The sequence below is a fragment of the Drosophila nasuta genome, chromosome 3, assembly GCF_023558535.2.
Source record: "Drosophila nasuta strain 15112-1781.00 chromosome 3, ASM2355853v1, whole genome shotgun sequence".
Taxonomy (NCBI): domain Eukaryota; kingdom Metazoa; phylum Arthropoda; class Insecta; order Diptera; family Drosophilidae; genus Drosophila; species Drosophila nasuta.
Window position 1 is genome coordinate 5,213,557 of NC_083457.1, and position 27,809 is coordinate 5,241,365.

Sequence of the window (27,809 nt, forward strand, 5' to 3'; positions counted from 1 at the left end):
TGCTAGCTGGCTGGCACTGGGCTAGCCTGATGAGAGCAGATCGGCGACAAGTCGTGCCTTACCGGCTGCCAGCTAGCCACCCAGCCCTAGTCTCCATTCCTCCCTCTCAGCCAGGCTGGCTGGCTGACTGACTGGCTGACTGCCTGCCTGCCTGCCTGCTATCAGGCAAAACACATTTATAATTGAGCGCCAAGAGCGCAAAGCACAAAGAAAAATATTGGCAACGCAAGTCGAAAGCGGCCCAAATCAAATAATGTGGCGCAGGCCAAAAACAGTTTGATGCAAAACGCTCGCTCGCGACGACGCTGACGCTGACGCTGCCTCTGACTCTGACTCTGATGATGGCACAATAGCACGCAATCAAAGCAAATAGAACAAAAGAAAAAAAAGGAATACCAGTCAGCTGCAGCTCAAAAGAAACGTCAAATCAACAAACACACAGTAACAACAAATTTAACTAATATTACGCATACGTAACGTGCAACAAGCCAAGGCTATAAATAAAATTCATCACAACGCCGAATAATTCCATTTCATTTTTTAAGTGCGCAGCATAAAAAAGGCAAAAATATAAAACGAAATCTCACTGTGAAGAAAAGTTCAGTTCAATTTGAAAAAAGAAAAATATATATATCAATTTTTGCCAACAACGCAGAAAAGAAAATGTTTTGTGTTAAAAAAAGAATGTTGTGTTAACATAAATAACCAAATATTCAATTTGAAATAAAACCAACAAAAAGTAAAAATCAGTTTTCATATATATACTCTTTGTGAAATTTAACAACCAAAACGGGAACTCGTCTACGTCAACCCAGCGCTAAGCGAGGCAGCCAGAGAAAAATGATCTACATAGATGATTCAGAGCCGGAAGGTGGTAAGTTCAAGCAACTAAATGGTAATCGCAATTACTTATATGACACTACTGATAGCTGACTATATATAAATGGACTGAGAAATGATACGAAAACGAATTTATATACCTTTATCAGCGCGCCAAGTGATAAAAGAAAAGAGAACAATGTTCGCTGTTTCATTATGTCAATATCTACTTGTATGTAGTTGTAAATTACCTGATAAATGCCGTAAAATAATATAAAATTGATACGAGTTGTGAATTGTGAACTAAAAGACCGTAGCATCAGTTTTGAATTGTTAATTACGGTTACTAAGTGAACATGTTTTATGAATTTTGTGAATTACGAGAGATACTATGAATATTTATAGAAAACAATTTGTGAGTTGAAGAGTGTGATTTATGAAAAATATGTCCAAAAAGAATAAGTTCCAATCATTTTAAAGGTGCTATAAATACGTATTGATTTATTAAGATTATATGTGTCTATAGGATATGCGCCAGTCGACTATTTGAAAGTGCACTTCTCACATGCTCCTAAAGCAATTTAACATTTAGCATTAGAAATAAAGCTGGAAAATAACAACTGACAAACAGACAAATCAAATCAAGACAAATCTATAGATTAGCAGCTGTTTCATTTGGGCCTTTGACGATTTAGTTATCGCTTTAAACTACGCTTTAATAAAGGGACAATTGAGCCGTCACATAAACATTTTGGGGGCCTATGATGCAAAGCATTAACTTTTATGCACAGATAAAAGCCAATCCAAACCAACCAAATGCCAACAAAATATCTCTAAAAATCAAGCGAAAAAAACACAAATGCTTAAACGATTTAGAGCCAATGCTGCGCAGCTACACAAATGGCCAAGGCTTTTAAAAATACATGATTTTCAATAAAATACGACAACGGAAAAAGGCCAACAAAAAACTGTGAGGGGGGAGGGGCAGGGGGAAAACAAAAGGGTCTATAGATAAGACGGGCTGTGATCAGGAAACGTTTGTGTCGCCATTTTCATTGTCAGAAACAATAAATTTTACGCATAAAACACTAAGAGCAAGTGTGTTCTTCTTTTTTTCCTATATTAAAGTTTTTTTGGGGACCAGAGTACGGAAAGGCGTTGAGAGATAAACGTCACACAAGATGAAACTAAATTTGTATAAAAGTCTCGGAGGGAGGAAAGAGGAAAGGAGGGGATGACAGGGCGTATGCGTAACTGTAACTACAGAGCTTTTGCTTTGAAAATTTGCACTGGCTTAGAAATCCAAGACAATATCAGGTCAACTCAAACGGAAACGGAAGTGTCAAGTAGTCGTACGAACGGCATGTGAAAGAAAGGAAGCTAAAAAAACAAAGACGATAGGAAGAGAAGAACAAAATAAAAAGTGGAATGAATGTAGCATGAAAAATGGCAAGCGCGAAGCAATTTGAAAAATGAAAGGGGTAAACGCAGGAAAAAAACGGCAAAGCAAATGTTATACATTGAAGAATAAATAGGACAAGCCAAAATATACCCTGTAAAGTGGCCTTAATAAATGATCAGATAAGTAAGAATGTGAAGTTTGAATTTAATTTTGATGTGAAAGAACATAAGTTAAATTTAGAGATAGCTGTTATTTTTTTTAAGTGTTGTTCCTTGTTTTACTCTCTATAACTAAGCAAAAGTTCTCCAAGTCGTAAACAGACTGGTTGAAACACTGCGTGTATTTTCTGTGTGTGGCCGCCGCAGAGGCGTTGTGATTTAGTGTCGGGCAGCCAACCTCACATCGTAGACATCACGCCCACAAGTCGAAAAAACAGAAAAAACAGAAAAAAAAGAGAAAAGGGTTTTTGGTGTGGTGGCTCGATTTCCCAGGCTGTTTTCTCAAATTGGCAAATAACAACAAACGGAAATACTTGTCTACAGGTGTTGGGGGACCCTTTGCCCTTTTCTATCTCTCTTGTTGTGGCTTTATGTTTGCCGTGAATTTTGTCACCTTTTGCTTGCGTCTATAAAGTATGTGTGTGTGTGTGTTGTCACAGCTGAATTATGTGCTAATGGTGCGAAAGCTGATTTCTCAATTTCCGTTTTGGGTCCTGATCTAAGTGGAGACAGATACTGAGCTAGCTATTCGAGCATACCTTAAATTCCAGCACCAATGTGGCTTCCAAAAGCTTTAATGGTCAGCGGAAATGAAAAGTTTTAACAGCAGTTGCACGGAAATTGCCAAACCGCAGAGAAATTAAAAATACTCGTTAATAAAATTTCAAAATATATGTATTTACTTGTTGTTTTTTTACTTGCGTATAAAAAACACATTTTAACACTTGGAATTTGTATATATTTTCAAACTCATAGATATACACACAAATTCTCAATGAATTCAATTACTTTATCAGCAGCAAGAGCAATGGCTAAATTAAATATCTGCATATAAACATATATCATTTTATAAACATTTTCTATAAACATTCGCCGAGCAGTGAAATGCATAAAAATGCTGACCATCGCTTCATGTTGGCGTCATTAAATGCGCAAATATTTCGTGTATATTTCACTAAGAAAATGCTGCGCACAGTGGAATACAGAGTGCAACTTATTGGCATTTTTAGAATTGAGAAACTTTATAGAAATACTTTTTTCTTTCACTCCCTGATACTACCAAATTATCAATATGCTTTAAGTATCTATAGCGATTTATTAAAGGTAGAGCATCCACTATATTTAAAAAGATATTTCATTCTTTTTTAACGCGTTTGGCGCACAAATATAAAAATAATTTTTATTTTGCTTTTAATTTTTGTGCGATGCCAAGGTGAATGTAAAGCAAACACACACACGCATACGAATACAGAAAAAAGTACAACAATTTCTCACATCGCGTCTCAGAGTTACGCCCCCAACCCCGCAACCCGCAACACGGAGGAACAGCGGGTGGCGCAAATGAGCGAATATGAAAAGCAAAGTATACAGCTAAGAACACACCCACACAAATAAACATATGTATTTATATATAAATACGTACGTATGTATATATATATGTGTGTATATAATTGAGATAAATTTTATTTTACGTCGCATTTCATGTTGAAGGTCGTTCGTTGATATTCACTTCATTTGACGTTGCGAATTCCTTGCGACTGTCTCATGCAGTGTTTCATTTGGGGGATTTTTGTAGTTGTAGTTGCTGCTGCTGCTGCTGCTGTTGTTGCGGGTAGTTGCACTAATGATCGACAAATTGATTTACACAATGTGCTTATATATTGTACGTGAAGAGCACAACATTATTATATCAGACAGTAAGTAAGCATTATCAGTCAATTATGTGCATATTTTAAGCACTCGTCCTTCCTGCTTCGAATTCACTTCCCTCAATTGTATTTCAGTGTATTTTCGGTTGGTTTCTTTTTGTTTCATTTCTACTAGCTGCCAAATATAATGATTATATGTCTGCGGTTATGTTCTTCAATATTGGCAAGCAACCAAAATCTAATGAAAAACCATTTTGTTCGAATGTACGACAACAGCGATACATTCCCGTATTCGATAGTATTTCTATGATATTGGTATATTAATTAAATGGAAGTAAAGCTAATCAGAACAGCTCTTGCAATTCATAATCAATCTGATTAAAAAAGAATTAAGACTAAGACGAACACGTTAATCACAAAATAAACATATAAAAGCGGTTGCTTAAGTAATTATTGAATTAAAATATGAATATAAAACTATATGTTAAAAGTTGTTTTTATTTAATTATAAAAATACACTCTACTTATTATGAAAGTCAGAGAAAAATCAAACATGTTATCATAAAGGCTGTATGATTTATGTTTACAACAAATGTTTTCTATTTCCTGATTCATATATTTCAGCAAACTAAATAGACTAAAACATTTTTAAGAATAACGACTAACAATGTTGCTAAAAATTAATAAGAAATCTCCATTGAGGAGACTCGACTGTATTTTTAATAAAATATACCAAAAGTATACACCAAAAAATACTAAAATATGCTAATGGCGGTATTAGGAATATTGATATACTATTGCGTCCCAAATATATTTAAAAATATACCAGATTATCAACCAAATCAATGAAACGCCAACTGCAAATGTATTCATAAAATAAAGCAAATAAATATGACACAAATGCTGAAAAATACTGAGGGATGTACTTGAAATATCGATATACTAATAAAAAATATACCAAAGAGTACAAAATAGATCTGATTGTCAACCAAATCAATAAAAACCCATCATTATAGATACCAAATAAATATACCATAAATTCTGAAACATACTGAGAGATGTCTTTGGAATATCGATATACCACTATTATGTAAAAAATATACCAAAGAGTACAAAATAGATCTTATTGCCAACTAAATCAATGAAACCCAAATTACATCGGTGGTTTTTTGCTATATAAAATGATTTTTTAAATAACTTCTATCATTTTTGTTGACGTTGACCAAGAATATTTCGTGCCGATACAAAGCTATAATACCGTTCTACCCTATGGGCATAGGGTATAATAATGTATACTTAGCTATGCAACCGCATACCTCTTACTTTACATTGAAATACTTATTGTTTAAGGCAATCAAAATATTCTTTGGAATAACATGCGATATAGAGAATAAGAGCACTGAGCACGTAGAGCGGAATCAAATACCCATTTTTATATATAACTGGCATATATGGCATATCCAATGCCATTTTCATTCCCATTTTCATGCTGTTTCCTCTGCAATTTTATTTAAATTTTTAATGTGCAAGTATCTGGCGGTTGTCTGAGCCGCAGCTGCAGGTGGAAATTCAGCAGTCGCAACACCAATAACAATAGCAACAACAGCAGCATTAAAATTGCAGACAAAGCGTGAGTGCTTGCATATACGTATGTAAATATGTATGTATGCCCGTAAGGCTATAACGCATACGCCATGTGGTCCGCAGGAAACTAACAAATGAGCGAAACAATGCAAAAGAGACAGACAGAGAGAGAAAGAAGGGACAAGAAGAGGAGGTGCAGAATAAGAGCAGCGGATGCTAAACAAATTAAAATTGCAATTTAATGCATTGCAGACTGAGCAGCAGTCAGAGTCTTGTTAAGATTGCATTTGCCAAATGCAAACTCAACAAACCAAACACACACGCAACTCAATTCTGCATGTAGACCTTTCGCGCCAAAATGTACAAACTGTAATTTCCATATTGCAAACATTATCGTGGTCTTGTTGTTGCTTGCTTAGACGCTGCTGCCTTCGCGTCAGTTGCAAAAATAATCGAAATTATGTAAATGCCATCAGATGGTGCTCGTCATTTGTTTTATTTATTAGCCATAGCAGCGTCAACAGCCGCACATGGGTCATCATCAGCCAATTTCATTTGCATCAACAACAGCAATGTCCCCAATTCGCATTTCACATTTCCCATTTCCCTTTTTGCCATTTACTCTTCCATTTCCCATTATCCACATTTTCACTCATTCACTCATTTCTCTCTCGTGTAATTTATGAGCCTCAGGTAACCTTCGGTACATCACAATTGCACTTTTCATCTATTGTTCTCTCTCTCCTAATCAGCTTATACACTTTACATTGCGTATACGCAACGTTTGATGCCCCAAGTGCTGCCTGCATTCACACACACAATTTCTCATTTGCTTCGGTTAATTATTACCGAAATATAGCATGTTGTGTGTGCGATATTTAATTGTTGCTGTTGCGCAATTACAATTTAAATGCAATAAGACGATAAGTGTTGTTTGTTGTTCTTACTGTTATTGTTGCTGTTAATTTCACATATTAAACGCTTTTTATGTAACCAACAAACTGCTCATTATTTTCGAGTGCTTGTTCAAATTAAATGCGATGCCAGCCAGCTGACCATTAAGTGAGTAGCCCAGCTCCCTCGAATAAAACCGATTCAACACTGAGTTATGACTCTTTACGGCACATTCTCGGACAGCTCAACTTGATGGTTTCACAAAAGCTTTAATATGAAATTTGTCCTACCTTGAACTGCTTATGGCGTATTTTGCTGTCTAGCTCTTTTAACACGTTCCATGTAAAATGACTAGCACCATAATTTATGAGCTATAGTTTCTAAGGCCAGGAAACAAATAAATAATTTAAAAAAATAATAACTAAAACATTATTAAGTTTAAAGAAAATTATTATAATACACAGAACATAAAATCATTATCACCTAGAGTCCAATTTTTGGAACAACAAATTTATAAGAACAATACTATTAAACGAATAGCTGAACTTTTAATAAATCAAAAATTACTGTAACACTTACTATAAAAATAAACAAGTGAGAAAACCGCAATTGAGTATGCTCGACTGTGAATTATCTTCTACCCATTTTCAATACTAGCAAAACACTGCAGTATTATTTTACAAATATACTAAATGAATACCGAAATATACCGAAGTTTATATTTGTTATATCGTATAGTATTGTATTAAAAATACACCAGAAATTCAACCAAATCAACCAAGACCCGAAAGCAGCAGTCGTGTTTTCCGAATTAAATTATTTCTTAAATATCCAAAATTTTTGGGAATGATAAATATTGTTTATTATAAGTATCTAAAATCGCAACACTCGTATATAAATTAGTCTTGCTATTCGATTTTGTCGGATTTACGGGGGTGGATGTGGCAAACATCGAAAACAAACTTTATTTGCGTGCACATAAAGTGATGTCGAAAAAAAATGTTTAAGTACAGTGTTTCATACGAATAGAAAGACAAACACACAGATATGGCTATATCGTCTCGGCTGTTAACGCTGATCAAGATAATATTTAGTTTATAGATATATGCTATATGCTAAATAAAAAATATATGCGCCGCCTGTTACAAACTAATGTACATTTGGTGGGGGCACGAAAATGGTATACCCTTTATACCCTATTACTTAAAAATAGGTGAAACGCCCATATTACAAACATACACGACAGATAGACCATCAAGTCAAAGAAAAATTATATGAAAAAAAATAACTTGGATGTACAAATTTTAAAAATTCAAAGGATAAAACAACATTTTGTTTCATTTGCTTTAAAAATAGCTTTATTTTATGTGATAGCAGTATAGAAAATAAAATGTTCATTTATTATTTTATTTCTTTATTTAATTTAGTAATTTTACCGCTACCGAATTCATCACTTCAAGAAGTGATTTATCTCTTACTTTAAGTTCAATTAATGTGAGACCAAACTATAGATTACCTTGGACTTAGTTCATTAGCAATTTTTGGTATTACTCTATATTAAACTGATAGTGCTGGCTTTAAGATGTAACATAGTTCGATGCTACTAGGTTCTGGCCATGTCAATTGCTGCAATGTCCTGAATATTTAACGAATTCAGCGAGCGTATTGTATAAATAACCTCAACACCATTAAATTGTCAAGCAACCCCTGTGTGATGTGAGTGTGTGTGTGTGTGTATCTGAGTGTCGTGTGTGTGTTTGAACACGTAGCTAGACTGCAAACTTTATTTAGAGATGTCAAACTGTCGTTCAACGTGGACACGTTACACTGTCCAGGACAATGTACCGGGGAAGCGAGCTGAAATGCAGGAGAATTGCACTGAGAAGTGTTCCTCATGCCTTGCCCCTCAATGGGGCAGACATTCAGCGAGTCAACAGTAAATAAAGCGTTAAATTTTAACAAATTGTTGTCAGCTGCGCGTGTGAACATGTAGCAGCTGCTGCTGTGAAAGTGGATGTGGATGCGGATGCGGACGTGGATGGTGCTACAGAGCAGCTACTCAATAAACTGCCAGTGGAATCGATGGCTATTCAATTACCTCATTTCCGGCTGCGCATGGTAACTAAAAACCTGCATCTTGATTAATTGTTTTGTTTGTGCACGTTAATTGATTTATTTTTCGCTGATCCGCCGAAACAAAATTCCAACAGACAGAAAGAGCCCTAATTATTTATGCCAAAATACATTTGCCGACACCAAAAACCGACCCCATTTGAAGCAACGTTAACATGCATTTCCGCTCCGCTCCGCATCGAAATATTCGAATAGTTCGCAGTTCGCAGTTTGCAATTCACATTTCGCAGTTGTTATTAGATTATGGCTAAAATTCAATTCAATTTGAGTGCAAATATGTGTTCGCTAATGTTGCCCGCCACTCTTAAAGCAAACGTGGCCAACCAACCCACAAATCCCACCAACTACTGGCGTCTGTGGCAACGTTGGTTTGCCTTTGGCCCACTCTCTGGGCATCCTCTGGCTTGTTGTGGTTCATGTTCTTGCTCGTCCGGTAGGCTGATGGCTTCTTGCTTGTGCGTAGTTAGCGTCTGGTGGCATTGGTCGCATTTGCTTTTGCTTTAAAGTGGTTTTCCGTTTCGTGGCTGACCAGAGAGAGAGCGCCGTGAGTGAATGCGTTGCCATGGCACGTGTCTAATTAGAAACAGCAAATGTTGGTCTGGCCAAGTCAAATCAAATACTCGTAGAACTTTTCGAACTTTCGACAACACAACTTCTCGCTTTTCAACGCATATCGAATAAACTATAGCATATCTATCGAACTTTTATGTTGCAGAAAAATTGCTTCAATTACTACGACTACAACAATATAATTTTAATCGATACTGTGACCCGTCTGGCCCTCTTCCATTATGCTGGGCAACAATGCCAAAGTTCCCACAGGTAGCAGGTAATCTGCGGAATAATGTCGGATCATTAAGCGGTCGTGCTTGCTGCTGTTGTTGACAGCATCATAACCGTTAGTGAGCAACGCGGCGTATGCGTGTTATAAATTAATACATTTTACGTTGCACGCTGGTCACCACAAGAGCCAATAATTAACTAAGCACCAGCCAGGCATCCAGCCAGGTTCGATGACAAAATACTGCCGGATATTGCAGCAGCTCACTGCAATCAGTTTGGAGTTTTATGCTAACGAGCTGCAACCAAACAGCCAGCCAGCCAGCCAGACAGGCAGTCTCATAAGTCAAAGTCATTAGCACACGTAGTCAGACATTGACTGGGTTGCAAGGCAGCTCATTAAATTAATTAAACGTCGACGAATTGCGGCCTGTTTATTATTTAGCTATTGCGCATTTTTATTTGCAACGTTAAGCATTTGCAGCGCAGTTGCAGACATTTGGTTGCAGTTGCCGTTTTGTTGCAACTTAGCTAAAAACTTTTAATGAGTTCACTGCGGCCCATCTTTGGCAACGTGTTAGTGGCAACTATACGTCGCACATCGTTAGACAGCCTTAAAAATCGTTGTGCATTTTGAATGCGAGTGCCACGTTTAGCTAAGGACTTTTGCTGCTGCTGCTCCTGTTGCTGTTGCTGTTGCTGACATGGCAAAAGAAATAGAAAAAAAAATGCAGTGATTGCGTCAGGATTGCTGGAGACCCAGAGTTAGAGCGAGATACGAGAATAAGCATGGGAATGTGGGTATGAGTGAGGGAACGAGAGTGAGTGAAGTCTCTTGTGTTTATCTTTTGCAGCTGTCAGCTGGCCCTTTGCATTCATCTTGTGTGGCTTGCGTCTGGGTCTGTCGCCAGCCATCCTGTGCCTGTGCCATTGTTGAGCCATTGTTGAACTTTGAAATTGCCTTGAAATTGCTGTGCTCACATCAATCAATTAGCGTTGCCCATGCCCGTTGCTAGTGCTGTTGCTCAGCTCTCTCTTCAGCTGTGCTGTGCTGTGCTGTGGCCTGTTTGTTGTCATGTAGACAGCACTTTTCAGCTGATTTAAATTTTATGGCATTTGACTTAAAGCGCTTGAGAGCTTTGCCAAAAACAAAAAAAGCATGAGGAATCCAAAGAAAAAACACATAAATTTGAAAGCAAGTAAAGGCAAGACCGAAAGCAAAAGCAAAACAGGAAACTCATACAGACGCAGCTCGAATAGCAGCGCTGATTATATGTTATATAGTATAAGCGCGAAATGTTCGCTCACACAGACACGCACAGACTGCGCACACACCCACAAAAGCCAGCGTAATGAATGTGTAAAGGGTTAGCCAAAGCGACAGAGTGTGAGAGCGTAAGAATGCATGGACTAAGATGCCAGAGAAGCGAGGGGGATGGTGTTTGGATGCCCGACCAGGGACAACCACAAAGTGTTTGGTAAAAAACAATTTAAGAAATGTACGCGCCAGAAATGCTTTTAGAGCAACAAGACTTTTTTTTTGTTTTTTTGTTTGTCATCAAACCACATGGCGTATGCGTGTTTTATGCGCTTCCACATCTAAATTAAACAGCTTAATGAACTGTACGTCTAAGAAATTCCAAAAAGTGAAGAGAAGAATAAAATAATTGAAATGCATAGAAATAACTTGCTAAGTCAATGAATGAAATTTCGCACTTGATGAAAACGACAGCAATGCAAATGCGGAATAATGAAATAAACGTAAAATGAAAATGAAAATGAGAATGAAAATGTTAACAGGCAGCATTCAATTTGTGCGCTCACTCACCACACATGCATACAAATTACTAATGCTAATTTTATTTGCTGCTGCCAACGAAACAATAAAAAAAAGTGACAAAGCAGACACTTGAATACACTTATGAAAATGCTCTTTTATGTTAATTCTAATTACCAACTAATACAATTTATTTAAAGTTTATTATAAATTCCGTAAACAAATATTTTCAACTGAAGCGAAAGTAATAGTTTCTAAAAAAAACTTTAAATGACAGCTACTTGATACTCTACATTTCTCCCTCTGCTGGCTGGAAATAATCAAGTTGCGCAAGCATCAAATTGGCAAGCGACATTAGAATCATAAAATCTTATGGGACCGGCCCTCGGTTAGGTGGCACTTTTTTTCGCTGCACGCTCGCGAGCGGCTTGTGCTCGGCATAAATTTAAATGTCAATGGGCAATTAAAGTGGCCCACAAAAGTATGCAACATAAACTTGAAAGTGCGCGCGTGGGTCACAGCCACACTTTGGAACAGTCGGTAGTTGGAACACTTGACAGTGCATTAGAACAGCTTAACACACCCTACACACCACAATCCCCATACACTCACACACACACACACACACACATACACAGACCTCCAGCTAGTCTCATTTTTCTGTGCTGCTTCCCGTTGCGGGGTTGTTGGTTGGTTGAGAGGTTTTTCTCTGGCAGCCAAGGTTCCTCCTTTCTTTCTGATTATTACTTTTCATTTTGTCATAACGATTTTCATATACATTTTTTCCTTTTTTCATCTTTGCTATGCCGCGGTTTGGGGCATGCTCGAATATTCATGGGCGTAGCAACGGATTTACGCATGGCATGCAAAAATGATGAAGATGAATTACCGCCGCTGTCATGTCGCTGCAGATACATCTGTATCTATCTATATATGCACACCCGGTAGATACATATGCATATGTATTTATCTATTTTAGGTGACATTGTTGATATTGATTTGTTGCCTGTTCGCTGAACCGAAAGCATTTGTTTAAAGCAAAAAGAAAAAGAAAACAAGAACGGTAACGGTAACGAAAATGAAAATAAAATCATATCTTGGGCTTAGTAATTTGTGCTTTGTCATTTATCATTTGTTCAATTGATTTTCGTCAACATTGGAGGGCAACACGCAAATGCATTCGCTCGTAAGAAATAAATTGATGTCGCCATTTGATTATTAATTGTGTTCAGGTATTCCTATTTAGAATTCAGTAATTTGACACACTGGAATGCTTGCTTTAAATGGCCAATAAATATTTAAACGAGAGAGAAAACAGATGCATTTAAAGCGACAATATTTCAAAAATAAAATATTCATCTTTATTTAAATGCGCTCATCGCAAGGACAATATTATTTTGCATAATTGAAAAGCAATATTATTTTACCGTAATCGAGTGAATTATTTAAAAAGCGGACTTGACATAAATAAATGGTTAAACTGTCTAACAGCATAAGCCGCAAAACTTGCAATTAGCAGACTAATTCAAAATTTCGCATTATTATTTTAATAGTTAAAAGTTTTACTTTCAGCATGTTTATTTTGGCCGACATAATAGCTGAAATCAACATGTGCATAAAACATGAAATATTAACTGTTTATGTGAGCATGGCGTGGGTCGGAAAGCCGACTTTAAAAAACTAATGCAACTCTCATTCTCATTTTCATTCTCGCAACATGGACAGGCAAACAAAAGGTGCGGATACAAACAAACTGTCGACAACCTCAGAGAGTGCTGCATATGCTAGTTTACTTGTATAAGTGTATGTGTTTGTATCTATATGTGTGTGTGGCAAGTTTGTGTGTAATAACCAATTTGAAATGGCACCACACAGTTACACAGTTATGCAGCCAGCAGCCAACGGAGCAGCAAACGAGCAAAGTTTTACCATTTTTAATTTCGCCAGTTCGCAGGGGTAGCTACACATTTTTTTTTCCTTTGCCAGCACTTAGGCTGATTAAAGTGCACAGACCAGACAACCAAAACAATAACAAGAACAACTCTTGCAACAACTACCATGGCACAAATATTTGCAGCAGTCTGTCATATGCGATTCGCCATTAGTTCCCAACACTGGCAGCTATATATTCTTGTCTGGATAAGAGATAATGGCAGAAAACTTGTAAATTACCAAAATATTCTTGTCGCCAGCTAAAACTTGGTGCTTCTTAAATCCGCCAGGATAAATACTAGAGATTAAACCACTCAGAATCACGAGAATATTGAACATACTTAAAACACATCACTTATTATTATTATTATTATTAAAAACAATAATTAAATTTGAATCTTATAATAAACACCAAAAATAACAATTAAGAAAGCTAAGATTGGCGGGAATAAAAATCATTTTCTAAATTTCCTAAATATTATGTAAATCAAAGTGTGTTGATTCGAAATGTTTCAAATAAGAAATTCAATATTACAAGTGTAAACCTAAAAAAAAGAAAATTCCAATAAAAATATTTTTTGAATCTGCTCAAATTTATTCCAACTTTAATATAATTGCTGACAAAATTATACTTAATATTTGTGAAGAATCTTAGCTAAAGGTTAAACCACAGTTATCTACTCGGACACTCGAGAATATGTGACTATATTTGAGTGACATAATTGCTTCTGACACTTACATCATTAATCGCCATTTCGGAAGAAATTGGGAAAAATGTTTTAAATACGGAATGCAATATAATAAGTGCCAACCGAAAACAAACGAAATTCCGAAAAAAAATAATTTTGAGGATCTGCTCAACTTTAATAAAAACTTACTTAATATTTGTTAAATTCTCATTTGTTAAACCACTAAGAAACACAAGGAAATATTTGAGTGACATAATTTCTTCTTACACTTAAAACATGTTTTAAGTATGGAATGCCATATTAAAAGCTCCAACAAAAAACAAACGAAATTCCAATGAAAATATTTTGTTGATCTGCTCAAACTTATACAGTTAAGTTATTGTGATATTAACTTTAATATGAGTACAAAACTTGCTTAATCTTTGTGCAAAACATGTTGTTGATTTATATGTTTGTCGTTAAATTCTTGACATACTTTTGTTTATTCTTTTGAGCCTGCGGCCAGGAGCATACATTTATTTGTTGAAGTTGGGCATTTGTTATACCGCTGCCAGACGTATAAAAAGTGTTATTAAAAACCTATAAACCCAATAAAGACCACCCATTTCGTTATTCCTGCACAATTCATATAAAAATGCCAAAGCGTCTGTTTAAAAAAGAATGTGTTTGGGGCCCACGCGGCGTATGCATAATGCGACACGTTAACAATGTTTTTTGTGAGTGTGTGTGTGTGTGTGTGGGTATTTGTATTTGCTGTGTGTGTGCGTGTTATTGCCGTTATCATTTTGATGTGCAACAGTTTACAATTGTTGAGCAATTTGCCGTACAATTTTAAAGCTCTTAAATGGCAGGCATTAAAAATTTCATTAAATTAACAACAAATCAGCGACATCAAAAAAACAGTTGCGAGTGCTAGACTGGAAAATACTCTGGGCTCCATTTCCATTCTGTTCAAAGGTATGAATTGTGACATTTCACTGAATAAAACTTTTTAAACATTTAAAATTACTCATCGCGTGTTCTTGGCGTTTGTGTTGAGAACGCAAATAGCGATAAAGTCAGCGAGCTGCTTCTTGGCCGAACTGTCAACAGTTGCCAAAATGCACAAATTGAGTAAGAGGAAATTGTGCGCTTATGTGTATGTGTATGTGTTTGTGTGTGTGAGTGAACGGATGATAGGGAAAACTGTGAATGCTCTCGGCAAATCAAAGAAAAACTGCTGATTTTCATATCAGAAAAATTGCCGGCGTTGGCACAAAAAATCGCTTTACTATCCACAGACAGCACTCAATTGAATTGAGAGTGCTTGCAAATACTTACCCACATACATACATATATACTCAGCATTTAGATATACTATATATATGTATATGTAGCGTGCATATCCCCGATTAATGTACCTCTCTCTTACACAGAATTGCTCTTTTGATATTGTGCATAAATTAACTTTACAAAGTTTTTGCTGATTGAAATTGCATCGAATGAGATTTTATCAATGGCTCACGCCCGCCCATCGTAAAGGGGGCGTGCTTTTGCCTGTCCGTGCTGAGGTGTGGCAAATTATATTTAATGATTATAGCAACACTTGTCAAGTACTGTCTGCGATGTTTCTCCTTGAACTCGAGTTCAATCAAATTAGTTAGCTCTTAATGTTGCGGATGCATTGGGGGAACTTTGAAAGAAATTTGACATGTTTTTCTAGATGTAGGGCAATCTATTAAATTATAATTAAGAAATATAGAAATTTAAATTGTAAATTTACTATTCTTCGGTGAATTACATAACATATAATGTTGCAGATGCTTTTGAACGAGACTTGACATATTTTTATAAATTGAGAAAAAACTATTAAATTATATTATGAAATACACAAATTCTATATTTAATTGTAAATGTAAATTTACAAAAGTAAACATTCAAAATATATAGCTTATAAAGATGCAAATGCATTAAGGAAAACATACTTTTATTATTATGAAATATTCAAATATAAAATATAAATTTACAGAAATAGAAATTAAAAATCGTGTGTTTAATTATAAATTTGTTCCAAATTGTAGGCATCGGTTAATAGATGTAAATCAAAGTATTAAAATATAACAGAATATACAAAATTAAATTTAGATTTACATATGTAGATTTCGAGCAATGTATTAAATTATAGTAAAATATATAAATGTTTAATGTAAATTTACATATGTTTATAGATTTAGAATAAACTATTAACTTATTATGAAATATACAAATTGAAAACATAAATTTATGGATCAAGAATCTAAAAATCATGTGCTTAATACTTAATTTTTTGGATCCATTGATGTTATTCTATAAATGTCTAAACAAAGAATTAAAGTTGTTATAAAATATACAAAATTTAAATTCAAATGCACAAAAGTGAGAATTAAATTATTTGTGAAACAAAAGAATGTAATAGTATATTATTATACCAGAAATAGCCTTCAATAAATTATAATGTTTTGTTGGTATATTAATTTGGTATATTTTAAGAATAATACCACTCTGCTTTGACTATACTAAATATAGCAAGCTAATTTATTTGTTTTAAAAGAACCTAGAAATATAAAGTCTTAATTCAGAAAACACTTTATGGTTAAGACTTTGGCGATAATTTGCAATGGCAAAAAAAACTCCTAACTAGCTATGAGCCAGGTCTAGTCCAAGTTAATCGGAAATGCATGGACTTCAGGCTACTTAGCCAGGTCAATTCCATGAATCTCACATGCTTAATATGGCTCAGCATGACTCAATTTGGCTGCGTTTATACGCAAATTTGCGAGCTCCAGATAGCTAGTGAATCCCCCAAGCGAGTGCCCAAATATCCAATGCAATTCAATGCTGCACGTGAGGGTTTGAGACAAACAAGTTGGAGCTAAGTCAGGGACAAAAGTGAAGCAGATGGAGCTATAGAAAAACACATGTGTAAGTGGAAGATAGCGAGGGGATAAGCGCAGGAAAGTATGCAATGCAGTTCAACTGCCAAAGAGAGTCGATATAAATTCATTTATTCATGAGCTGAAAACCGGAAATAAATGTGCTACCTGTGCAACGATGACTTCTCTTTACTCCATGTGTGTTTAGGACTGGGGGGGATTCTGTGTATAAAATATGAGTGTCTGTCTGCATCGGTCTGAACGACATGCGTGAAAATATTTGATTTGGCTTTGTCTGGCCATAAATTATGATTGCAAAAAGTTTGTTGCACCTGCACGGGAAAAGTTTTGCAATGGTTCAATTGAATATGTCGTTGATCTAAGCTCGATGCGAATGAGTACTAATTCAAAAGAGCGTGTTTGCTCAAATTTAAATTGTGCGCATTATTGGCAGAGTGCACTCAAAGGTCTCCACACACACACACACACACACACGTTCTCAAAAATTTGCAGCAGACAGGCACAAATTTGATGCCAAAAGCCGTTTTGCTAGACAGAGATGGTGAGAGAGTTGGAAAGAGAGATAATGTCAAGTTGAAGCAATCGCTGCACACGCACAAGTTCTTGACTGCACACAAATAGCAAAGCACTCACAAACACACCCACACACACACACACACACACACGCGCATATGCTGCAGATGCATCTATTCAACTTTCACTTTGAATTTGCCAAGTTTTTGCACACGAGATGCCACCTCCCCCCTTCCTCAGCCCCCCGCTTACGGTTCGATTCTCGCACACACAAACACACACACATAGACTGAGATTTTGGGCCCGCCTTTGATTTTAAAGATTTATCGTGCATTTCGTAGCATACTTATATGCGCCATTTGCATATTAATAGAGCAGACGCTTTCCAGTCTTCCAGATGATGGCGTTTATGAGTGCATTCCAATTGCTTAAAACAAGCCACGTGCTGCCAGTTTATCAATAATTTAAATTGCAAATTCAGATTCAAATCGATTCCTTTTTTGACTTGCTGCGAAATCTCTGTGGATATCTGCCGCCAACATCAATTTTGGCTGCTGATTGATTAATAGAAAAATATTGAAATAATAATATAGAAATGCAGATAGCAGCAGCAACTGAACACTTTCAACTGAATTTTAAATATTTAATAAATATACATAAAATGCTATGCGAATCGAAGAATTCTCCAACCTTAAAGAGTGCTTCGCATTCATAAAACTTTTGATTGACCATTGTTATTGTTGCAGGATATTGAAGGCACATAGTTTTCTGACCGCAAACAACTTACCTACATATAAAGTGTGCAATGTGTGTGTGCTTGGGTGTGCGTAAAGAATTTTCAGTTAGTCATCGTTGTCGTCATTTTCCTTCGACTAGTTTGTCCTTGTCGTTCCCTCTGCTGCAAAACTCAATTCAATGAAGTCATTTTTATTTGTTTGGCAACTCGTAGATATATCGACAACAACATTTGCCACCAAGCAACGAGGATACGTACTATGAAAAGGGTAGCCCTTTGAAAAGCGAAAATAATCATAACAGCAACAAAAAAATGAAAAAGAAAATGAGCAAAAAAATAACATCAAATTGTGTGCAATATGCTTGAGTAATATGTGACAAGTAGGCACGAGAGCGGAATGAAATCGAGGCAACATATGACCATAATAACCGATATTAAATGCATTTCCTTTTATCGGACAATGAAAATGATTAAATGCAATATTTCAAGAGTCATTATAAGTACTCGATTTGCTGTGCATGTTTGCAAGTTGTTCATATATATATTTTTTTATTTATTTATTTTTTTTTTTTGATCTGCTCTTGGCTTCTTGGGCAGATGCAAGAAAACCCAAAAGAAAGGTCAACAAGAAAAGAAACATGTGTACTTGTTGAATTTCAAGTAGATTTTCCTGAAAGAAATTGATTTATCAAGAAGAAAAGTACTCGCATAGAGTGCTCTACTTGAGTATATATAATAGAACACGTAAATATGATTTGTAGCAAACAATCTTAAGTTGAATGATGAGTTTCATTTTCAAAAATTGGGCATTCAGCATTAAAAGGTTTAACTCGAATTTGTTAAAGATAAAGCAATTTTACTTATTGATATTGCAGATTAAAAACTAGAATAACAATTTAGAGAATAGCATTGTTTTTCATTTTTTGCACAATGTGACGGTAAACATAAGTCGACCTGAACAAACTATTATATGTTAAGTAACTAATGTACTATTATATATTTTTGTTTTTCTCTGCAGCTTTGGAACCGGCTTTTCCAATGCGCGATGTGACCATAAACCGTAACGTGGATGCCCATAAATTGTACGACGTGCTTGGTGAGGTGGGACGGTGAGTAGTCGAGAATCGATTGAGAGAGAATCGCACTTCCAAATGCAATGCTAATCATATTGGATATTGTGGATACAATTCTCAGAGGTAAATTCGGCACTGTGTACAAGTGCAAGGAGAAGACAAGCGGAATCCAGTTGGCAGCCAAATTTGTGCCGATACCGAAGCGTGAGGACAAGCGGAATGTGGAGAGAGAAGTGGAGATAATGAATTCATTGCAACATCATCTCATTATACAATTGTATGCTGCATACGAATATCAGAAAATGATGTGCGTCGTCCTGGAACTGTAAGGATTTGAAGGCAGTGAATGCTCCTTTTTTTCTACACTACTTATGTATACATTTATATGTGTGTTGAGTGCTGTGTTCTGTGTGTGTTCTTCTTCTTCTTCTTCTTCTTCTTTGTGTAACAAACATCAACAACAACAACAGCAACTTCATAACTTTGTTGGTCTTTTGTGAATGCCTTTTGCTACTTTTCCTATTGTTGTTGTTACATTGTTGTAGGACACAATATCTTGCAATCAGTGGAAATGTGCATAAAATACGATTTACACGTACGCACATTATCGTAAAGTAGTAAACTTCTGCCCATCCAACCCCACTTACACCCACCCACACACACACACACACACACATGCACAACTATAAAAGTTTCACTATATTTTTTTTGGTGGGTGAGGGAAAGAAAAAACCTTAAGCAACAGGTTCGCACTTCTTGGCAAAGCAGCTGCTTATTTTTTTATCACTTGTTTTTTTTTTCTCTCCCAGTATTAATGAAAACAGACAAGGGTTTAGTTTTCGGACCAAACTCAATGGGCCATAAAAAGAATTCGAGGCAGGTAACGACGCACTGATTATGCCATGACCTTGACCCACTTTGGTTGCCGCAATAATAAAAACGAAACAACGACAAGAACTAGCACAATAACAAAACGAGAACAACAAACTGAAAAACAATAAAGTCCCATTGCCTTTGTACAACTTATTGTCTAGTCTCTTGGCTTGTCCTGTTAAATTAATATTCATGCCTGAAGTGTGTTATGTAAAAATTTCTTAACAACAATGTGCAGTCACCAGAATGCGAAATAGAATGCATATTTGGAATCTGACAAAAACAACATAGAGGCAGATTCACATATCCTGGAACTAAAAGAAATCTCTCCATAGATTCAGTATTTAATATAGTAAAATATTTAATATCATTGTATTTAGTATATTTTTATTATATAGTACTCCTTTACGGATTATTATGTTTCAGTTCAGATCACAATACTAAATTAGAAGTACTTTCGTTTTCTATATAACAAAAGCAAAGCAAAATTAGTTAAATATTTTATATATTTTTTGTTTAGGGTATCTATTAGTCGAGTTTAACGTTCAACGTCGAACTATTGTTGCTGATGTTACACTTGTTACCTCTCTAGTCTGCGAGAGAACTTAATTATTTACTTGGCAACTTGTCTCGCTTTGCATATTCATAAAATGTAGCAAACATACTCGCTTTTTGTGGTCAAGTCCAGAATTCTTTGTCAAATTGCACAAAAATGAAATTTTCGTGTAGTTTGTCCCTAATGAAAATTGCAGTTTACTTCTGTGACTGCTGTGCTAAAATCCACAAAGCAAATAAATAACAATACGAGAATAGCAATAACAATAATATTTATTTAGATTGCCGCACTAAAGTGGTATTTGTCATTGTTGGGTGGCTTGTAAATATTCTATGAGCAAAGGCAAATATTTCCAAACTGCGTTAAGCGTATAAGTCATATCAATTATAAGTTGAAAATCGATGCTGATATAAGCTCTATATGTAGTTTGTACACATATTCTCGCAGATAAGCCGATTGTGATGCGATGCGACTTAGTGCAATTTAGCATCAATCGAATGAGATGAATAAACAAAAGTGAAATCACAAATTGATTTGACGCTGAAGCTGACAATTGAATTGCTTTATTACGCAGCACTAAGTTAATCTGGGATCGATTTGTTGATGATAAAATAGTTGGCCATTTGTTGTTCATTTCGAACTTTTACAGTTCTTGACTACTTCAAACTGTGAATCTTAAAAATGTATTGTTATATGTTCTTCTTCTGAGTAAAGCGCTTCAACTGGCTAAAATTGCATATATACATTTATATTGTGCTTTGCTGAGTAACTTTATAGGTCAGTTGAGAGGCATTACTCACTCCACTTGGCTAGATGTTCATGTATTATCTGATTTTCGTGTTTTGGATACGTATGTAGCTCTTGTAAATAACATAAATATTTTAGGCGGTCAGGTAAGGCAACTAAAATGAGCTTAAAATCTAGCACTAAGTTGGGAATAACCAAATAGTTGCCTTAACTTTTTTTGTCTTGGCCATTGCTTGCATGTGTTATATATTTTTATTTATTTCGATATTCTACCACATGTAAATACTTTCTTCATTCCATTAACATGTGTCTTTATATTTCTTTTGTACTTTCCATAAAGCATTGAAGGTGGTGAACTATTTGATCGCGTTGTGGACGATGAATTCGTACTTACAGAACGTGTGTGCCGAGTATTTATACGTCAGGTGTGCGAGGCGATGGCCTTTATACACGGCAATGGTATTATCCACCTGGATCTTAAGCCTGAGAACATTTTGGTTCTGACTCAAAAGGGCAATCGCATCAAGATCATTGACTTTGGACTGGCACGCAAGTTTGATCCTGATAAGCGCCTGAGAGTAGGTTGATAAAACACTTCTCTATATCTACATATTTTCTTATCAATCTTTTTCATTTTCAAGGTTCTCTTCGGCACACCCGAGTTCGTTGCACCAGAAGTTGTGAACTTTGACTGCATCTCATATGGCACAGATATGTGGAGTGTTGGCGTTATCTGCTATGTGCTGTAAGTACTTCAAATAAATACATAAAGTATGTTGAAACTTTTATAGAAATATTTAAAACAAAAATAAGAAAACTCCCGTCGAGTGTGATCCACTGTTAGGCACCCTCTACCCACGCTCAATAATAGGAAAACAGAGTGGATTATTCAGAAAAAAAATTGAAATACTTTTAAAAAAACCCGAAGTCCTTGTTTAGTATATCAAAATACTATTAATGACCGACTAAGCAATGACATTGGCAATTTTGCCATACAAAATTATTTCTTTAATAATATATAATACTTCATAGGGTCGGAGGAGCCTCCTTTGCATGTTAATTCAATATCTTGCGGCACAAAGTTATGAGACCCTTCTAAAAGTATTGCGTATAAAAACTACAGTTGAGTGTTCTCGACTGCGACATACTTGAGACCTATGCTCAATAAGAGCAAAACAATAGGAAAGCGTTAGTTAAAGCCCTATTTATATACTGACAAATACCATAGATAGAAAATAAATATACCAGATTGTCAACCAAAGCTATTTAAACCCAATAGCTCGGGTTTTGCTTCATTCAAACTATTTCCTGAATAAATTCTGAATTTTTTATGTAATCGCAACTACATTGCGAATCAGGAATCTTAAAGACTTTAGTTATTTTCCAAGTAAAATTTAGTCATTACCCTTACGATTACTCTCCGTGTTCTTTTGGCACAAAGTGACGTCCGAAATGTCGAATGGGCAGATATAAGATATGTAAATATGTATCTAAATCTGAATCTGAATAAAATATTTGGTAACCATTAAAAACTCAGTTATTATATTAAATCATTCTATTTTAAATTTTCAGAATTTTATCGTAGTTTGTTTTCATTCTCTGCGTATTGTTTAGAATTTATTCAGTTAGCTTTAAACTTTAAGCAGTTTTTACAAAAATGAAAATAAAATGAAAAGAGTACGCTTTTATTTTAATCTTGTTGCCAAAAGAGAGCACTTCTTATTACTTGACATGGTACTTGAAAATTTAATCAGTGCGCCCTCCAATCAGAGTTTGGGTTCAGGAGTTCTTTACGCCAAGTGAACTAATTAAAAATCTGTGAATATTGCGGCGGATAAGAATTAAATAATCAAAGTCTTAGAAATGCCATTGAAGGTGTTTTCTGGCAAACCGCACAACCCCAAGGGGATGCCATACCCCAACCCCGCCCCGTTCCGACCATCTTTTCACACTCGACAAACCCTCATGAGCTGTGACTGCAGAGCGTCAATTTAATTTAGTTAATTAAACACTGCTGCTGTGTGTTTTTTTATGTGTTTATTTATTTTGTGTGCGTTGCTTTTACATTTCATGTTTATTGACTTTGCCGCACCCACGCACACACACACACACACCTATCACACACACACACACAACTACACATGTGCAACAACAACAACTACAACGACGATGGCAATAACAGCATCTCTGGTCTGTCACCATTCATGGGCGAGAACGACATTGAAACAATGTCAAATGTAACCATTGCAAAATACGATTTCGAGGATGAATGCTTTAATGGCATATCCCCGGAGTGCCTGGATTTCATAGCCAAGCTACTGGTAAAGGACTTGAGGTGCGTTTCCTTAATTAGTGTCTAGCCATAACCAGGCCAGCAGCCAACAACCAACAACTAGCAGCTTTTAATCAACCAAATGTCCTTCCCTACCTCCATCGTCTAGCACCCGCATGACAGCCGCCGACTGTGTTAAGCACAAATGGCTGCAACAACGCCCCGCTGCCACGCCCACGCCCACGACAACAGCGTCAGGAACAACAATAGCCAAGACAGCCTCGGCTAGTGCGAAGACGCGCCTGAAGTCAGAGTCGCCCACACCGTTGGCCTCCGAGTCTTCAGAGGATTCAACGGAAACAATCGAGGAAGCCGATCTAGATGACGATGACGCGGACGCGGACGAAGACGAGGAGGAGGATGTGACTGAGCAGGATGAGGACAGCGAGGAGCTGGCACAGTTATGCAGCACACACGACCTGGAGGTAAGCAAGCAAGCAAAGAGATAGCAAATTAATCAACTAGTACTACGCATACGCATACCTCCTTGCATAGAACAAAGAGCTGGATGCCACCAAGGATAATTTAAAGAATTTCATAGTGCGCTGGGAGACGCATCCGAACAGTCCGTACGTATTCGACGTCGAGGGCAATGTGATAGCGCCATTAAACGAGACCAGTTATCCGCATCCACGACGACCCCATGGCACCGACAGCATCTCCTCATCCCGAGGTGAGTACTGCCGCGGGGGGCGGCTCCCAGCGGCAGCGCGACCGCCACGCCCTCATCCATGGCAAGTGAGGCGGAGGGGTCGAGACGGGGGGCAGTGCAATCACAACCAATTTGTAAATTACATAATTAACTTGATAACTAATTGTTGTTCTCTTAACTTGAATGAGAAGCGCAGAGAAGGGCATTCCTCTTCTCGCTGTTTCCCTCTCTCTCTCACACTCTGTTTCTCTCTTCTTTCGTTCGTTCTCATTCTCTCTCAATCTATTAATGTTGTGTTTTAACATAAAATGTTAATCTATTGCAATTGTACTTGTGTTGTATGTATGTGAGAGAAAAACAAAGGCATGTCAGCAACAGCAACAACTACAACAACAACAACAACAATTACTTCTTACAAAGTTGTTTACAATTTAAGCATAACCGTAACTTTAAGCGCATCCAACTATCGGATGTTAAACACTACTATACAATATTAACCCGATTTGATTAGTTTAGTAAGTCGCTTAGCGTTTTGACACTGTGATAAAGACAGACAAGAGTAATACCAAAATATACTTACTTCAATTTGAAATACTGCAAAACAAACCTTCGTTTAAATACCATTACTCGTCCAGAACTCAATCCAAACATTCCAAATACTATTCCAATCTACCCTCAAAAAAAACAACAAAGCAAACACACAGACTCTATCCTAACCTAGTTCAAGTTTAGCTCAACACCTAGCCACAGTTTCTGAAATGCCGGACAAGGTAAGACCCATTATTAAACAACAACAACAACCAACCAAAACAAAAAAAAACACGAAAACAAAATTTTCAAAGTTGCTGCCAAATTCGAGAATCACTTGAGAGATCATCCCATTTCAAAAGAGTCATACTTTAACTATTGAGCTCACTTATGTAAACTCAATTGCATTTTATATTTTGGATTATTCAAGTAAAAGGTATATAACAGTTGTTGTAAAAGTACACACACATTTAAATGCTCTTTTAATACTGCAAGACCAAAGTTAATGACAAAAAAACCCTTTAAAATTTCAACAACTATTTTTTCTACATTTTCTATTTCCAAGTGTTTATTTACTAAAGTAAGAAATAAAAACTAAAAAATAACAAACTATTGTACACAAACATAATCTCAATGAAATTATATGTATATAGAAAGATTCCAGTCTGAAATCAAGAAGAAACCATATCAAAATTGAAGAAGATAAATTCTTGATCTATGGATCACATTCAGAAATGATTGATACTGAAATATTACTGAATTGCTAAACAGAGAGAACACTAAGTTCTACAGAAAGTTAAAGAAAAGATAATTACAACATTCGTTCTGCCCAGATTAATAATTCTTTTATTTAAAAATTGTAATTTTGATTTTGTGCATGATATTTTTATTTTATGGTCCACTAAATAAAACAAGAACTTTTGAAACTGAAAACAATGATTCAATACTGAAATATTGTTTTAAGATTAAAAAGGTTTTTGTACTAATCCATCTAGTTTTTAAAATGTAGTTTTTCTTTCTGTATACTTAAACTTTGAACGCAATAAATTTTGTAGTTAATACAATAACTACTTGAACATATTTAAGCTCAATAGTTATAGAGTGATATTTATGCACAGTGTGTTGTCTGACAGGGCTAGCTACTACTTTGATCCATGACTAACTTCTCTGTGGGCCTAACTAACTGAGCAGATGTGTCATAAGCATGTTACCCATACATAGATGTATCGTTCATGAATGTATGCGTGCGTGTGTGTGTGTCAAAATGACAAATCGTTTGGAAAACAATTTGATACTTTTCGTCATTGTGCTGAAGTGGCGCTAACAACACTTATCCATTATTAATCTGTATGTACACTTCGATTATGTTGAACACCACATTAAGATTCATTGCAATGCATTTACAGTTTGTTCGCCCTCGCCCTGTGAATCGATAGCCACGCTAATAGATGACGAACCATCCGATGAACTGCAGGCAGTGAGAGATGCCGACGAAGAGTCTCGCAGTGCCGATAGTCCAGCTTCTGCGGCCACGACGCCAATCAATGAGTCCCGCGAGAAGCTATTCCCCGTTGGCTCCGCGAATGCCGCCAGCACCTCAGGATGTGCCACGCCCACGCCGCAGCATCTCTTCAACGAGAACTTTGACGAGTTCTCCGGCAGTGAATCGAGTGCCCAACAACAGCGCAGCATGAAGAGCTATCTGCACACGTTCGATCGCCGCAATTCTGATACCACTTATCTCCTAGGACGTCGCAGCTCCGGCGAGCGTGTAAATCTGGCGGATGAGATACGCAAACTCTCCGATCATCTGCTAATGCTGGCCGAGATCAATACCAAGCTCGGCGATAACAATAGCACAGAACCAAAGGCCACTGAATCGAGCAGCACGGTGAACAGTGTCAGCCAGGAGGGCAACAAGTGGACGAGCACAACGCGCACCAACAGCACAACCAGCAGAGCAACGCCTCGAGGCGTCTTGAACAGCGCCAGCAGCAGCAGCAGCAGCCAAAGTCAGACGCACAGCAAGGATGGGCAAAAGCAGAAGATTAGCTCGCTTTCCGTGCGCCTGCAGCAGTCCATTGAGGAGACTCCAAAGCTGAGTAATGGCAACAGCGAGCAACGCTGGTCACAGAATTCGCTGCGCAGCAAATCCGCAGTGAGCACCATGAGCACGTCCAATGTGAAGAGCAGCAGCAGCACACATGTCCAAACCACTGTGTCGAGCAGCTCAAAAATCAGTTCCAGCAGCAGCAGCACCATCAACAACAACATTAATAACACCTCCGCCAATAGCAGCAGCAATCATCTTCTTTCAGAGTCGGCGAGCAGTCGTCGTGCCAAGTTCCGCATCAATCAGATGAGCCGGGATGTGCCCATTGGTCTGCCGGACACACATCAGACGGTGAATCTCGAGGAGGCCGCCAACACTACCAAGGACTGTCTGCTGCACCTGTTGGAGAAATACAACGAGACGAAAATCCGCAATCCTGTAGGTCGACATCAGAGCATCAGTGTCGATTGGCATGTCAGTGACAACCTCGAGTACCGATCGATGAGCTCCATTAATGCCTTCTTCCAGCGTCACAGCAACACCAGCGGCGGCCAGAATGTAAAGCACATTCAGGCACAGCTGGAGGAGAAGGCAACGGGGAAGTAATTGTTGCCTAATTACTACTCCAATCAGTTGATATACATATGTATATAAATTCAATATAATTTATGTAATATATGATGAAGCAATGAATTCGATCAAACTAATTCAAAAACTCAACTAAACGAATAGTCGATCGCTGATAAATTTTGTAAATTTCTGTTTGCAAATCAATAAAATTATTTATGTATTTATCGTAAGTAATTATGGTAATAAATTATTGAAATAAAATTTACATTGAAAATATAATTATTGAGTCTATGTCATTGGGATTGAAAGGATTGTCTACAATACTTGTATTTCCAAGAAAACAAACAAATATGATATATGGAAGGATAGATGAGAAATGCGAGTATA

General features: G+C 36.7%; 1 protein-coding gene across 1 annotated transcript; it reads left to right on the forward strand.

The window, feature by feature from the left end:
- Positions 1–116: 116 nt before the first annotated feature.
- LOC132790292 (death-associated protein kinase related) lies at positions 117–27,646 on the forward strand. The gene is made up of 9 exons (XM_060798778.1): positions 117–874; positions 19,057–19,147; positions 19,233–19,436; positions 21,628–21,865; positions 21,929–22,032; positions 23,470–23,622; positions 23,729–24,044; positions 24,115–24,292; positions 26,206–27,646. The coding sequence occupies exons 1-9, from the start codon at positions 841–843 to the stop codon at positions 27,456–27,458; spliced, it is 2,571 nt and encodes an 856-aa protein (XP_060654761.1). The 5' UTR covers positions 117–840; the 3' UTR covers positions 27,459–27,646.
- Positions 27,647–27,809: the final 163 nt, after the last annotated feature.

Coding starts and splice junctions, on each gene's coding strand:
- LOC132790292 (XM_060798778.1), top strand. CDS start 841: ATGATCTACATAGATGATTCAGAGCCGGAAGGTG. Junction 875..19,056: donor TGATTCAGAGCCGGAAGGTG/GTAAGTTCAAGC, acceptor TTTTCTCTGCAG/CTTTGGAACCGGCTTTTCCA. Junction 19,148..19,232: donor GTGCTTGGTGAGGTGGGACG/GTGAGTAGTCGA, acceptor TACAATTCTCAG/AGGTAAATTCGGCACTGTGT.